Source organism: Pongo abelii, chromosome 5, assembly GCF_028885655.2.
Source record: "Pongo abelii isolate AG06213 chromosome 5, NHGRI_mPonAbe1-v2.0_pri, whole genome shotgun sequence".
Lineage (NCBI taxonomy): Eukaryota > Metazoa > Chordata > Mammalia > Primates > Hominidae > Pongo > Pongo abelii.
Window position 1 is genome coordinate 163,006,364 of NC_071990.2, and position 15,100 is coordinate 163,021,463.

General features: G+C 42.3%; 1 protein-coding gene across 10 annotated transcripts in view; it reads left to right on the forward strand.

The window, feature by feature from the left end:
• MAP3K4 (mitogen-activated protein kinase kinase kinase 4) overlaps positions 1-15,100 on the forward strand; it is a 134,824-nt gene that overhangs the window by 93,353 nt on the left and 26,371 nt on the right. For all 10 annotated transcript variants that reach the window (XM_009242419.4, XM_054558417.2, XM_024248561.3 and 7 more), the window contains 6 exons: positions 5,451-5,608; positions 9,063-9,179; positions 10,947-11,046; positions 11,152-11,235; positions 12,250-12,516; positions 13,862-14,011. In XM_009242419.4, the coding sequence (XP_009240694.3) occupies positions 5,451-5,608; positions 9,063-9,179; positions 10,947-11,046; positions 11,152-11,235; positions 12,250-12,516; positions 13,862-14,011 (876 nt within the window). The remainder of the gene's footprint in view (positions 1-5,450; positions 5,609-9,062; positions 9,180-10,946; positions 11,047-11,151; positions 11,236-12,249; positions 12,517-13,861; positions 14,012-15,100) is intronic.

A 15,100-nucleotide genomic window follows, 5' to 3' on the forward strand; every position in this document is an offset into this window, starting at 1 on the left:
AGCAACAAGCAAATTATTATTTTTCTCTCTTTATGGGTAACTAAACCAGAAGTTTAAGAAGACAGAATATGCTTTGCTTCGTAAACTGTCTTTGCTGGCCCTTTATCCTGTAGTGGCAGGGGAGCAGGGTGAGGAGCATCAGGCGTGTGAACCACGCCTTCCTGGTCAGCCAGTTTCTGTGCCATTGGTGAGCCTGTGTGATAGTGGAAGCCTAGGCTAAGTGACTTACCAACATTCACAGCTAGTTAGTTTTAGAAAGGCTTAGAGTTTAGTTTTGGCATTACTGTCAATTATCCACATCTCTCTTCTCACAGAGGAAAAAACTAGAAACTGTCAGTGTTTTAAAATTATGGCCTATAATGTGCTAGAAGGATCAGGGCAGAGGTGTGTTCTGAGGACTAGGGGAGCCCAAACAAAATCAGTGTTTCTATTAGGAAGGAAGGAAAGAATAGCAATTGAATTGGCAATCAAATTATGTTTAACACAACACCCTTGTCTGGAAACCCACCGAAAACAGCAAATGGAAAAATTCCTTCTTCAGAGAAGGAGGAAATTGGCCACAATATCCTTTCCCATACCCTTCCAAAAATAAAAAGACTGTTAGAATTATTTGCCTTGAAATGTAAACTAAAATGAAGGTGAACCCAAGCTCTGAATACTTTTCCGCCTTAGGCCCAGAAGGCCCACCCAGAGATTAACTAGAGCCTTGATATCTAGGGGTGTGACAGCCGTGACCGAAGCCGAGCCTGTCTCTCCAGGGATTCTGTTGTTGACTGAAGAGCTGCCCGACAGAAGGAGCGCAAGCGACACTGCAGCCTTCTGTGGTTGCCAGGAAGACTGCCGGATGGGAGCTCTCTTAGCAGGGGGAGGGGAAGCAGTGATTAGCAAGTTATGATGCAGAAAGTCTGTGACCTTGGGGGCTTTACTCTGTGTTATGACATCCACTGTACTCGAAAAACTGAGACACTTAAGCATGTAGGCCAAAGGAAGTAACTTGGTGAGCATTTGGAGCGTCAAATCTAAATCAAAGCTGTGAATTGTTCTCTCATTTCCTGGGTCCCTGGCCTCAGAAGTAACCAAGACAATAAACATAATAATACATGATGTAGGAACATGTGATAGCCTTAAGGAAACCACTTAAAAGGATTTATAAGGATTGAAAATATGAAAATGATGGGTGAGATGTGGTAGTTGTAGAAGAGACACAAGAGAGCTCACATATACACAATTTGAGTTTCTGCAGAAGAACAAAGAGCAAAGGAGCAGGGAAGCTCTTAAGTTTTCATCCCACAGATAATTATTGGGTATCCACTGTGTGCCAGGCAGGCACCATGCGGGGACCAAGGAACTAGTGCCGAGCGTAAACTCCCTCTTAGAGTTTAAGAATAGGGGGGGCCATGGTGATTGTAGAACTATGTGAACAAGACTACAGCTGAGAAAAATGCCCTCAGGAAAGGCACAGGTCTTTTGTGGACTGCGGTTAGATTCAACTTTTTGTGGAGGTCAGGCTTCTCTGAAGGGGGAGCATTGCAACTTATCGGAAATTTATATACGTTATAATCCAGTTTAGGTAACAGATGAAAAACGTAGACCAAACAATACTATATATTGTAGTTTCTATAATAAGAGTTTGTTTTAAAAAGCTTATAGACTAGAAGGAAATGTACTCAGTTCATGATCATTGTTGCCTCTGGGGAGGGAGGAAAGAGATAGAAGTGAAGAGAGAACAAAGGAGAAACTAACTTTCTGGTGTCTTATTTCTTATTGAAAAAAACATCTACATGTACCCCGGAACTTAAAAATTAAAGAAAAATCAACAACAACATATCTAAAGCAAATATGACAAAATACTAACATTTGTTTATTCTGGGTGATACTTGTAGAATACTTTTTAGAATTTTTTTAGCCTCTTTGCTTTTTAATTTATAAAGAGATTAAGAGAAGCCCCTTTTTTGTAGCAGGTGCAGTCTGCTTGGGGAGCCTGGCAAAAGCAAGGGCACCCCAGGCAGCCTGTGGGGGCTCTGGCTGCAGGTGGAGAGTAGGCTGGGGGTCCAGAGCAGATGTGAGAGGAACAGTTCAAGGCCATTCCAGGAATGCACATGCAAGTCCTTGGATTAGAGGGTGTAACATACATTCAGAAAGAAGTATAAGGATTCAAAGGAAACGTAGGCAGTGAAATGGCAGGACTCGGGTGGATCAAATGTGGACAAGGTGTTGGGAGTGACTGTGGGTGTCCAGCTCCTGCAGCTGGGTGAGTGGTGAAGATGTGAGTCCGGTGAGGAGTTTTAAATTGGGCTGAGGGCATTTGAAAGCCCTCAGGCTTGACTTTGCAAACTAAGGGGAAAGAGATGGGGAAAAAAAAATATATATATATATATATGCACATATATATGTATATGCATACATATATATGTATTAATATGTATATATGTATATGTATATATGTATATGTATATACGTAATATGTGTATATACGACTTCTGGAGGAGATGGGTCTCAAACTCAAAGCACAAGCTTTGGGATTAGGAGGAACAGTAGTTCCTCTGCTATAAAGAAGGGAGGAAGAGAGGATGTAACCCTGTAGGTCTGCATGTGTGGGACCAGGAAGATGAAAGATTTTATACCAAATGACTTCTATTTTTGTGTGGAGAGGTAGAGATCGTCTGCTGAGAATGGGTGGGGGTGGGTATTGGCAGTTGGAGGAAAACGGGGAAGTTTCAAGCTAGTGGCTCTAGAGAGAAGGAAAGTGAGCTAAGTAGAGATAGAAATATAACTCCCAGAAATGTTATGTGGCTGATGATTATGATTAGTCCCCCCAGCTTCTTGAGTGTGGGCAGGGGGAATGGGATGGTTAGGGTTAAGCCAGCTTTGGGGTCTCGACCAACAGGTGAGATGAAAAGACAGTAAGGGGCTGCAGGGTGCAGGCAGCAGCGGGGATGCCAGCATGCTGATAGCAGTGCTGTTGAAAGGATAAGCCCATGGGATCTGAACTGAAGCCTGAGGAAAGCGAACAAAGGAAGGGGTTGTGAGTTGCAGAAAGATGAGCAGTCAGTCGACTGGGTTCCAGACAGGGCTAAAACAAGTTGCAGTGGTAGTGGTTGAACAAATCTCCTGGAAGGAGGAGAGGGGGCTTTATCATCAGGTGTTTGAACTGGTGATTTGGGGGTTGGAGCAGTTCTGGCAATGACAAGATCCAAGGTGGAACCCCATCAAAAGTGGAGGAAGGGCCACTGGAGATGGAGGCAGTCAGGAAGCTGGACTGAAGAAGTGTTTGGTGGGTTTTCCGCATGATGCTAAGCCACGGCAGGGTGGCCGAGCCCGAGATGGAGGGAAGACTGTTAGATGAAGGCCGATTAGAAGTCCATAGGTGACAGTCTGAAGAGGGGGCCAGTGGTGTGGCTGATGACATAAATCTCAAAGGGGCAGGGTCTTTTGTTTTGCTTTCTAAAGAAGAATATATACAAATTATTGTTTAAAAGGAGCAGTTGGGGCCGGGTGCGGTGGCTTTCGACTGTAATCCCAACACTTTGGGAGGCCGAGGCTGGTGGATCACCTGAGGTCAGGAGTTCGAGACCAGCCTGGCCAACATGGCAAAACCCCATCTCTACTAAAAATACAAAAATTAGCCGGGCATGGTGGTGTATGCATGTAGTCCCAGCCACTTAGGAAGCTGAGGCAGGAGAATCACTTGAACCTGGGAGGCGGTGGTTGCAGTGAGCCAAGATCACGCCATTGCACTCCAGCCTGGGAAACAGCAGGACCCTGTCTCAAGAAAAAAAAAAAAAAAAAAAAGGAGCAGTGGGAACAGGAGGAAGTTGACTTTGCAGCCTTTGAGTGCATAGAAAGACAGAGAGTTGGCCGGACGCAGTGGTTCACACCTGTAATCCCAGCACTTTGGGAGGCCGAGGTGGGCAGATCGCCTGAGGTCGGGAGTTCGAGACCAGCCTGACCAACATGGAGAAACCCTGTCTCTGCTAAAAATACAAAATTAGCCGGGTGTGGTGGTGCATGCCTGTAATCCCAGCTACTCAGGAGGCTGAGGCAGGAGAATCACTTGAACCCGGGAGGCGGAGGTTGCAGTGAGCCGAGATCACGCCATTGCACTCCAGCCTGGGCAGCAAGAGGAAACTCCATCTCAAAAAAAAAAAAGAAAAAGAAAAAGACAGATAGTTGCCCCTTGGGGGCCGCAAGGAAGAAGCTGTCCTCAGGAAGGAAAAACACGGAGATGGGGGAGTCCACCAAGAAGTGAAAGGGCGGTTCTGAGCCAGGTGCTGAGGACGGTAGACCCATGAATTGCAGATTCTGCACACACAACTCTAGTCATAACAGACCCAGAAGTGCAGAGTCACACCACACACCTGGAGGATGGAGGACTCAGACACAGTGAACGATACAGCAGAAGAGAGTTGTCTTGAAATAAAGAATAGACTTCAGATTTGCCTACTGAAAGTTATTACTAGATCTCAGAAAAATATCTTTCCCAGCAATGAAGTCTGAGATGTAGCCTGGTGAAAACACTGAAACCTAGGATAGAGAAAGGAATCCTGTAAACATCTGAGTGTGGAAACCCGAGTGTAGTCACCTTCAGGATGTGGGAGAGCAGTGGTGGGTGGGCGCTCAGGCTGGCGACAGACTGCTTCATGCTGAGTCACACTTGGGGCTGGAAGGGAGTGGAGTGATGTCTGAAAAGTTCCGAGGGAGAGAATGTGTGACTCAAATATCTCCTACCCCGTCAAGCTATTATTTTAAGTAAAGGAGTCCATAGACAGGGTTGTTCTAGAAGGTGGCCATTGCAAACCTGTTGAGAAAAACTGCTTGATAGTTGAACCCTGCTGACCACGGGATAAATCCAAAGGAGGATTTAAGAACGGGAAAGCTGTTGTAATAGGACTTGTGGTGGGCATAAATCCCACTTCAGAACAACTGGATATTTTGGTTTTAGATCATCATTTATATGTTGCAAGCCTTGAAAACATTTTATCACGCAAATCCGGATGTTAGGAAGGGGTGGTTCAAAGAAGGGTGTTGACGTCCTCCTCTCTGCACATAAGGCACCATTTCAAGCCAAAGTAGGTCATTAAGTGAAGATCCTAACCTCTTAAAGGAATAATGTTGACAGTACATTCGTAATGAAAAGTTCTGGGTGCTGTTCTTTTGATTTTTTTCCCCTTTATTGTAGATTGTGAACATTTTTGTTGTTTTGTTAGGATTTTGAAGGGGTTGTCAATAATATGTTAAATTGCTGGGGAGTTAGTTTTGTGATTTTTTTTTTTAATCCTCATTTAGACCTCAGCTAACAGTGGTGAGAACCTTGCTTCTCTCAGTGCCGCGTGCCTGTGACATCCCCCCCCCGCCCCAACTTTACCCTGCTGATGTGTAGCTTTCAGGTGAGAGCGCTGAGTTGCCAAGTTCTACTCTCTAATGTCTCCCTTTACTTTTTGTATTTTAAGGTGTATTTTGATTACATGAGAAGCTGGATCCAAATGCTACAGCAATTACCTCAAGCATCGCATAGTTTAAAAAATCTGTTAGAAGAAGAATGGAATTTCACCAAAGAAATAACTCATTACATACGGGGAGGAGAAGCACAGGCCGGGAAGCTTTTCTGGTAGGAATCCTTGTGCTTCTGAACGCGACGCTCCCACCTTCTCACTCTCACACCATTTACTCATGGATTCTCTCCTATGTGTTTGTATGTTTAGTTACATGAAAATTGCAGTTATCCTTATCTCATATGTGCGCCCTCTTCCAAGTTTTGAGTGGTGTTTCTCAATCGGGTGATTTTTTCCCCTTGGGGACATGGGGCAGTATCTGGAGACACTTGATGGTCATGACTGGGAAGATGCTCCTGGCAGCGAGTGGGCGGGGGTAGGGAGGCTGCTGCACATTCATGGCACACAGAACGGCCCCACAACAGAATTATCCACTCAGATGTCAGCTTTGAACTTGAGAACTTCTGCCCTAGAATAAATCTTTTTCCCCCTAATAAAAGGAAGGAGATTGTAAGTCCTTCAAGAGTAGAATATACCCGCGTATGTCAGTCTTGGTGGGGACATGCAGAACTTAAGAAGTATTTTAAGTATTTTTACTGCCACTGTTTGGGGAATGTAGTGCTCATCACAGACTCTCTTTATGAGTTGGGTGTATATAGGGTGAAGGAATAGAAGTGTAAACAAGGGGGAATCATGAAGACAGCAGTGCAGAGTCGCAGGGCTGGTCTGTCAGTTGTAGGAAATGAACATCTTGCATGCAAGCTTGGGCTTGCTGGGCACAGGCCGCGTCTCCGTGGTCTTTACTGGTGGCCACTGCACCTCGGACTTGCTTTGGCTCAGATGAGGATCAGTGTCCTTCTGTGCTTTAGATTCTGCTGCTGTCTTTTGGCACCACCTTCTCCCACTTGTCTCATCAGGCATTTTATTTTTTCTGTATCCCTTTTATAAAGTCTCATAAGAGCACGCCTATTCTCGTCCTGGACCCCATTGCATTTTGTCTGTTGTATTAGAGCAGCAGCTTCTGCTGCCTACCCTGTCTCCCGGTTCCGTCCGTGTGACTTCTACAGGACTCTAGCTTTAGCTTTGTTCTTGACTCTGCCGATCTCTCCTATGTTCAGTCTTTTGGAATCTTGTATCCACTTCTCTGTTCTAATGGCCAGTTCTTTCTACATCCTCTCTCTTTATTTGGAGTGGACAGTGAACTTGCTCTCCTCTCATAACTCCATCCGTCAGGCTGTGATCCCTAGGCTGTCTTTGCTTGTCTGTTCAGCTTGGTGCCCATAGTCAGCCTTTTTAAAAAAGGCATTCATTGTCATTCGCAACATGTCTCCCCCCTTACTTTTCCATGATTCTGCTTTGCCTAATTCCTTCTGTTTGCATTTTCTGTTTCCAACCTGTCAAGCTTCGTTGAATAAATGTTTTTAAAGGTTACTGTTTAGTTTCACTACAAATTCATGTTGTTTAGTGTCACTGTACCCTCACTTCCTCTTGTCAGTCTTTGTGTTTCTATCTTTTGCTTGTCCTTCAAATTCCCTAGAGTGCAGTCTCTAGCCTTTGCCTTCATGATCCTTGCCCTGAGAAGCTCCAGGGCTTTTTCATTCCCCCTTCTTGTGAACAGTCCACTTTTATTCTAGTTCTGGACTCCACTGCATTTTATCTGTTGTATTAGAGCAGCAGCTTCTGCTTCAAACACTGTTTCTCCCAGGGTCAGTCAGTGTTGGAATCAACCCTGACTCCTTTATTTCCTGCACACACTACCTGGACTCTTTTTGGCTGTCCTTTGAGGGTATATCCAGAATCTGACCTCTGCCTCTCAAGCACTCCACACTTCCACTCTTCCCAGGTTGTCATTTCTCACATATGCTATTGCAGTAGCTCTCTAAACAGTCTCCCTGCTTCTGCCTGAAGCCTCCTGGAGTTTATTCTCAACACCACAGCCTGAATGGTCTGGTTAAAGTGTATGTTAGACCATTGTCTTCTCTCAGTTTCCCAGTAGCTCCCCATCTTACTCAGGAAATGTAAGACTGCCTAACAATGGCCCGCAAGGCCTGACGTGGTCCTATTTCTCATCACGTCTTTGTCCTCTGTCTAGACCCTCCTGTGCGCGCTTCCCAGCCACAGTGGCTTCCTCACTGTCTCAGGCCAGGCATGTTCCAGCCTCAGGCCCTTTTCACCAGCTGGCCCCTCTCCATGGAGTGCTCTTCCTCCCATTTATTTTCATGACTTGTTTTCCCACTTCCTTCAGGTCTTTATCCAGATGTTACCTTCTCAGTATATTTAAGATGGAAATTCCTACCCACAACTCCTTAGCTTTTTTCTCTGTTTCTTTTCTCCATAGCACTTACCAATAACCTAAAATACATTTCCCTTTTTTGTTTTATTTATTGTTTTTTTCCATTCACTGGAGGGCTTTTACCAGTTTTGTTTGCTGCTGCTTAGTACATAATAGGCACTCAATATTTGTTGAGTAAGTACATTCTAGTATTTTTGTATAATGTTCTTTTTAAAAGCATGTTTCCAATCAGACCCCTTTCCCAATCAGATATTTTAAAATTTACTCTCTTTGCTTATCAGACGCCAAACTAATGAGCATGACATCCATTGCCCTCCACAGCATGGCCCCAGGACTTTCCCCGTCCCTCTGTAGCCTAAATACCCACTACTCTTCAGATGGATGGTTTTCTTTTTTCATGAACATGCTTGCTTGACCATATCTTCATGCTTTTTAATCATATTTATTGTTCTTCCCGGACTTTCCTTCCGCCTTTTCCATTTTCTTCCTCGCAGATTTTCCTCTTCCCACTACTAGTCCACCTGTTAACATTCTGCATTTGCCTGCAAGGCGCATTGCAGGGCTTTCTGGACATGAAGCCTTGCCTTCAGCTAGGTCTGAAACTGTGCCTTCGGGGTTGGTCTTTCTCCTCCTCCGACAAGCCTAACACTTACCTCCTGCCGCATCTGATATTGGTTCTATGCTTACCTGCTCTCTGTTACTAGATCATAAGTTTTTTTCCTTGAACATCCCAAGTCAGTAAACTGTTGTTGAATTTTACTTCACTCGTTTAGATTCATTTTATATACTGGGGTGTACATTTTAACACTAGTATTTAGAATTGTGTACTCAATGAGAAGGATCAGCCAGATAGAGTGTTTCATGTTTATTGACTATACAAAGCTAATTGTGGGGGAAATTTGTAAAAACAGTTGCATTTAAGGAATTCACTTTCCCACTTATCCTGTCATTTAGTTTGAGGCCACTTTATACCATTTTTAACATTTAAGATGGAAATAACATTTGTGTACTAATCCCATAGCTATTATGAATACAGTTTAAGATTTTCAGGTTTATATTGAGATACTGTGGTAATAGAACAAAGGTAGGTACATGCCATAATCCAGATTCCTATTTTTGCACATCCAGGGTTTTATATTAAAAGAAGAGAAATTTTTCATTTTTGATTTTTAAACCATTAGAGCAGTAGCTGAGCCTTTCAAGTTTCTCAGTCAAGAATTAGGCTATGAGTAGGGACAGTTTTCTTCTCTGTTTTATTTTTATTTTTGTTCCCTTAGTGACATTGCAGGAATGCTGCTGAAATCTACAGGAAGTTTTTTAGAATTTGGCTTACAGGAGAGCTGTGCTGAATTTTGGACTAGTGCGGATGACAGCAGTGCTTCCGACGAAATCAGGTTGGAGTTGTGCTTCCTTTCCTCTTCCCCTTGTTATCTCGTAGTTTTCTTCCTCATGGTGAGATCCTAGAAGGAGGCTTGTTCAAACCAAATTGTGTTGGCCTGGAAGAATTTGGGCAGTAGATGTAAAGGGATTTATTATAACTGTCTTGTCTTTTCATATGATTTCTTAGTTATGGTTTTATGTGAAATTTTCTTTGAAGGGGAACTTAGAATTTATTTAGTGTGATAAAAATAGTGCCAACTGGCTGGGCGCAGTGGCTCATGCCTGTAATCCCAGCACTTTGGGAGGCTGAGGTGGATGAATCACGAGGTCAGGAGTTCAAGACCAGCCTGGCCAAGATGGTGAAACCTCGTCTCTACTAAAAATACAAAAAAAATTAGCTGGGTGTGGTGGCATGCACCCATAATCCCAGCTATTCAGGAGGCTGAGGCAGAAAATTTCTTGAACCCAGGAGGCAGAGGTTGCAGTGAGCCGAGATCACACCACTGCACTCCAGCCTAGGTGACAGAGCAAGACTCCATCTCAAAAAAAACAAAACAAAAACAAAAACAACTAAAGAGATAAAGTTGACTAAAAAAAATGAGTAGAATTTTCTTTATTTACATTGTCTGGGATGCCTTTTATATTAGTTTCTGTTCTTAAAAAATCTGTGTAGTGATCCATTAATACATTTTAATGACATTTGGTACATTTTTATTCTTAGTGCATTCCTTCTGTTGAACTTTAAACTTAAGTGTATGAAACTATGGTTTCTCTGTTGAATTTCCTCCAATTCTGTGCAGATAGTATTTAGGTCGAACCTTTTGAAATTGCTACTCTTTGTGGTATATATATCAGGCATGTAGCAACTTTGTGGCCATAGAATCAGCAAGGTCATATGAGTCAAACTTAGCGAAAGCTCAAATAGAACTGACTTCTCCAAAGCTAAAATGTTTTCGCTCACCATTCAAGGTTTGATGAGAAACACATTTTGAGTTTCAGAACACCTAGTACGTTTTTATGCCAAGGTTAAAGAAAGAAGTTCCCACATGGGTTCTCACCTGGGAAAATATTGAATAGCTGAGAAATTGAATAAATAAGTTTGTAGGTCTTACAGTTTTGAGAGCTAACATGGTGGGTTCAGAATAACCCCAAGCATGTAGATTCCAAAGAAACATGAGAAGGCAGGAATGAAGATAGTGAACTAGAGAGTGGCTCCAGTTCAGGGGGCCATGGGCAGTGGTGTGCTGGAGCTGCTTCTCCGGGCTTGAGAGAGCTGATCATGCACATCTCTTCCCATTTCATTGCTCAGTAACATCATACTGCTGCCTTGAAATTAGCTATGATGGGAGTATTTACACCACAGAAATCAGCGTGCACTACATAAGATAGTAATTTAGGGGCAGCCAGTTGTTAAATATTTCCCAGATCACACTGTATATATTTCTTTTTAGATTATGAGCCAGGAGTTAAGAACTTAACCTTAAACTCCAAGAAATGATCATAATGAAATCTTAAGAAAATTGAGCTTCCTATTATTTGAAGGTTATTAAATGTGCCCTGCCTACATTGAAAGGATACGAATATTTTCTACAAAACTGTCAGGAGCAGGCTTCTGAATGTTTTGACTACATCTTCAATAATTGTTTGTTCCCATTTAAAAAATCCGCAGTCTTTATTTATTACTGTGATTTGGAATTTGCTTCATCTTTATTGTTAAATCCCTGTTGCACCTCTGGAATATTCCCTAATGTGTTCTAACTGGACTTGAATCCACTTGGCAGGAGGTCTGTTATAGAGATCAGCCGAGCCCTGAAGGAGCTCTTCCATGAAGCCAGAGAAAGGGCTTCCAAAGCACTTGGATTTGCTAAAATGTTGAGAAAGGTGAGCTTGGAATCCTGATTAATTAGTACCTTTTTTCTTATTTTTCTTTTATCTTATTTTTTTAATGCTAACCGTAAAGAAGTTTCTTTGTAACTGTGATCCTAGGACCTGGAAATAGCAGCAGAATTCAGGCTTTCAGCCCCAGTTAGAGACCTCCTGGATGTTCTGAAATCAAAACAGTATGTCAAGGTAAGTACTTCAAATGGTGTGATTGAAACATTTTGCCTTTCCTTCTTTATTCTAAAACAGGCAGACTTTTTCTTGAAGGTCCAGATAATAAATATTATAGGCTCTGAAGGCTGTACCACAACCCCAGTTGTAAGACTGTCCTGTAATTCACCAGTGGAATAATGAAACAGTCTTTTTCATACTTGACTTACTAACTTGTCTTCAGAGTGTAGATAAATAATAAAAAGTTTATTCATGCTGTTTATTAATTTAGTTACACATATTTAAAATAATGTGTATAAGGAGATAATATTAATTTTAAATAATGGTTTTGTTTTTCACCCTTATATTTCCTGATGAGGTTCAAAGGTTTTACAGTGAATCTTTGACATCAAGATCCTGGTCATCACTAGAGCCACTTTTTGAGTCAGCAACTTTACTCCACTTTGTTTGAGATTTAGCACTGTTAGAATCTGTATGTAATGTCATCACTGGACATTTTATCCCAAGCCCGCAGTTTTATCCCGCTTCCATGCTGAGAGTGGGAGGGATGACCTGCACCGTGCCACCACATGGTGTACCCTTTGAGAAGTCGATCTCAAGGAGCCTCCTTATGATGACCCCCCGGATCCCTGCCCTGGAATAATTAGAGAATCTGTATTAACAATTTTTGCCTTTTTCCCAAGCCAGGTGACTTTTTGTAAGCATCACAAACTAGCAGTGATTGAGGTTTTTTCAGGCTGTCTTGCCTCCCCGTCGAGTATTTTCTTTGTTGTTGAAAATAAAGCAGTGAGGAGGATGTCCAGTAATCGGGGAGACTCTGTAAGGCCTCTCTTCCAGTGCATTCACAGACTCTCCTCCTCCTGCCTCCTTCAGTCACACTGAAGCCGTCTACCTGCAGTTCCCTCACTGCTCCAATTCATGCCCTTCCCACATCCTCTTTCCTAAACCTGCCTCTCCTTTCCTAGGTTTGTTTTAAGTAACGTATTTCTCTAATGTAGTGTTCCTTAAGACTTTTGATTATTTCTTTTGCAGGTACAAATTCCTGGGTTAGAAAACTTGCAAGTGTTTGTTCCAGACACTCTTGCTGAGGAGAAGAGTATTATTTTGCAGTTACTCAATGCAGCTGCAGGAAAGGACTGTTCAAAAGATTCAGATGACGTGCTCATCGATGCCTATCTGCTTCTGACCAAGCACGGTGATCGAGCCCGTGATTCAGAGGACAGCTGGGGCACCTGGGAGGCACAGCCTGTCAAAGTCGTGCCTCAGGTGGAGACTGTTGACACCCTGAGAAGCATGCAGGTACATCTCATCTCCAACTTTTCAGCAGTGTTACTTAAAGGACTTTTAGTAAGAATGAACTGTTAGCTGCTCATGAATGAGAGGTTTGATTACCCTAGTAATCACAAGTATATACTTCCCAAAAATATGCCTCAATGTCATTTTGCAGCATAATTTGTACAATATATCATTCTGTTAAATTATACTGGAATATTTGAAATAAACCATCTATCTGGTTTATATCTTTTCTTAGTTCAGTCGTGTAGTTAGATCTGTGGAGCTATGATCTAAAAGGAATTATGTCACTAATACAATTTGTAGTTCCAGAAATCCCAGTTCTCCAAGTACTCAGGTTTACTGGTTATTTAATTTTAATTTTTTGTAGTGAAGGCTATCCCCTCCCTACCTAACAGGGACCTCGTGACAGTTTCTGTAACTCATTAGTTATAAACTATGAGAAGCTTTCTCATTTATCTGTGTTCAGCTCAGGAACAGTCATGGTGAGTGTTCATATGCACCTTGAGCTCAGCCTCACCAGAACTGAGTATACACTGGCCTGCTGTATCCCTCACCCCAACAACTCTGCTTTTATATTCTGTCTCAGTGAATGGTTCCGCGTTCACTCACATGTTTAAACCAGAAGTGTGACAGCTAATATGAATTCAGCCTCCCATCTTTCCAGTTAATACCTTGCCCTGGCAAGCCAGAAGCATTTCCAGTAAATGATCCTTTCCCTGCATCCCCAGAGCAGCTGCTGTAGTCAGCACTTTACCATCCCTCTCCTGAACTATTGCAGTTTCTTACTTTGAGTTTCCCTGCTTCAAACCTCACCTTCTGTCTCTCCAATTCTGTTTGTTTTTGTACTTCTAGAATGATCATTATAATACATCTGCATCACAGATCTACTTAAAATACTGCAAGGATTCTTTATCTCTTGAAGAACAAAAGTAATAAAGTCTTGATTTCTTAATGTTTTATATAAGGCCCCTCATCTGATTTCTGTCTTATTTCTACATTTTCCTTCTTCACATGCTGCTCCAGTACACACACACATGCACACGTACACACACACTCACACACACTGTGCACTAGCAGTACTGAACTACTTCAAGTTCTAGGATATCTCAAAGATGTCATGCCTGCAGTCCCAAAGGGTTCTTCTCCATGGTGCTGAATATCCCAGCTGTCAATGCCCACTGAAGTGTGTTGCTGTGTAGGAGAAGCTTTGTTTAAAAATGACTTTCTGATCAGATGGTTGTTGGCCTGGTATGCCTGAGATTGGCATTGTTTTTGGACTGGTGTTGGACTAGAATAACAACTAGTAACTGGGTTGGTTTTTATGTCCTGTGCTTGATTTTCCTCCCAGGTGGATAATCTTTTACTAGTTGTCATGCAGTCTGCCCATCTCACAATTCAGAGAAAAGCTTTCCAGCAGTCCATTGAGGGACTTATGACTCTGTGCCAGGAGCAGACATCCAGTCAGCCGGTCATCGCCAAAGCTTTGCAGCAGCTGAAGGTATTACACTGTCCTCTACATTAGCTGAGATTTTTCCTTTTTGATGAAAGTCAGTGTGTGGTAATGTGTGTAAGGTAATACCATCCAAGGAACTTGAACTCTTAAATTGCCCACCCACTCATCTCTCTTCCCAATATGTATTTTCTTATGTCTAAACTACAGATTCTGAGATTCTTCCTGAAGCTGTAGAACTTTATAATTGGAAAGGATAGAGAATTGAACTTTATGTGACTTATTCATAATGGCTACATGACTGGTTAGTGGCAAAGTTGAAAATTTAGTAATTTAGGTCTCTTCATTCCCAGTGTAAATTTCATTCTCCTTTCACAATCCCCAGTATTTACTAGAGGTACTCCATATTAGCAGTGTGTAATAGAAGATTTATTTATTGTTTTGTTTAATAAATAATTCAACCAAATTAAATATAATAGAAAAAAGTTGCAGAGAAGCACAAAGGCCTTTCAAAGTTTATGACAAGCCTCAGCCTGGCTGTCTTTTTCCATTATTTTCTGTTTTTGACACTTTCTATTTTGTATCCCATTTATCAGTCTTGATCTCATCCACACTTTTCCAGGCCATCAGTTATGTCTTCTCACTCACATTAAGGCTTAACTTCTTGAAGAAGAAACACTCTCTGAAGTTACAAGTCATTTCGTAAACATTTGTTTTTCTTCTGTCGGTCTGATTTATCTAATTTATCTATAAACATTTATTAACTAAATATTTAGGTTATCTTTCTCTATTGCTGGAAGAATATTTTGTAACCATAGTAAGGGGATTGCCTGATGGAGACCTTGTGTGCACTCGTGTGTAAGGGTGGGTAGAAAGGGAGACCGATTTGGAGCTATTGTGGTGTTGCTGACAGAGGTGACAAAAGCTCGAGCTAGGGCAGGGCTTCTCAGCCTCTTCAATGTGGACGTTTGGGCCAGTAATTCTTTGTCGTGGAGGTCTGTCCTGTGCATTGTAAGACGTTTAGCAGCATCCCTGGCCTCTACTCACCATATCCCAGTAGTTCCACCTTTTCCTCCAAGTTTTGACCATCAGAAACTTTTCTGGACAACATCTCCAGACGTTGAGGGGAGGGGGAAA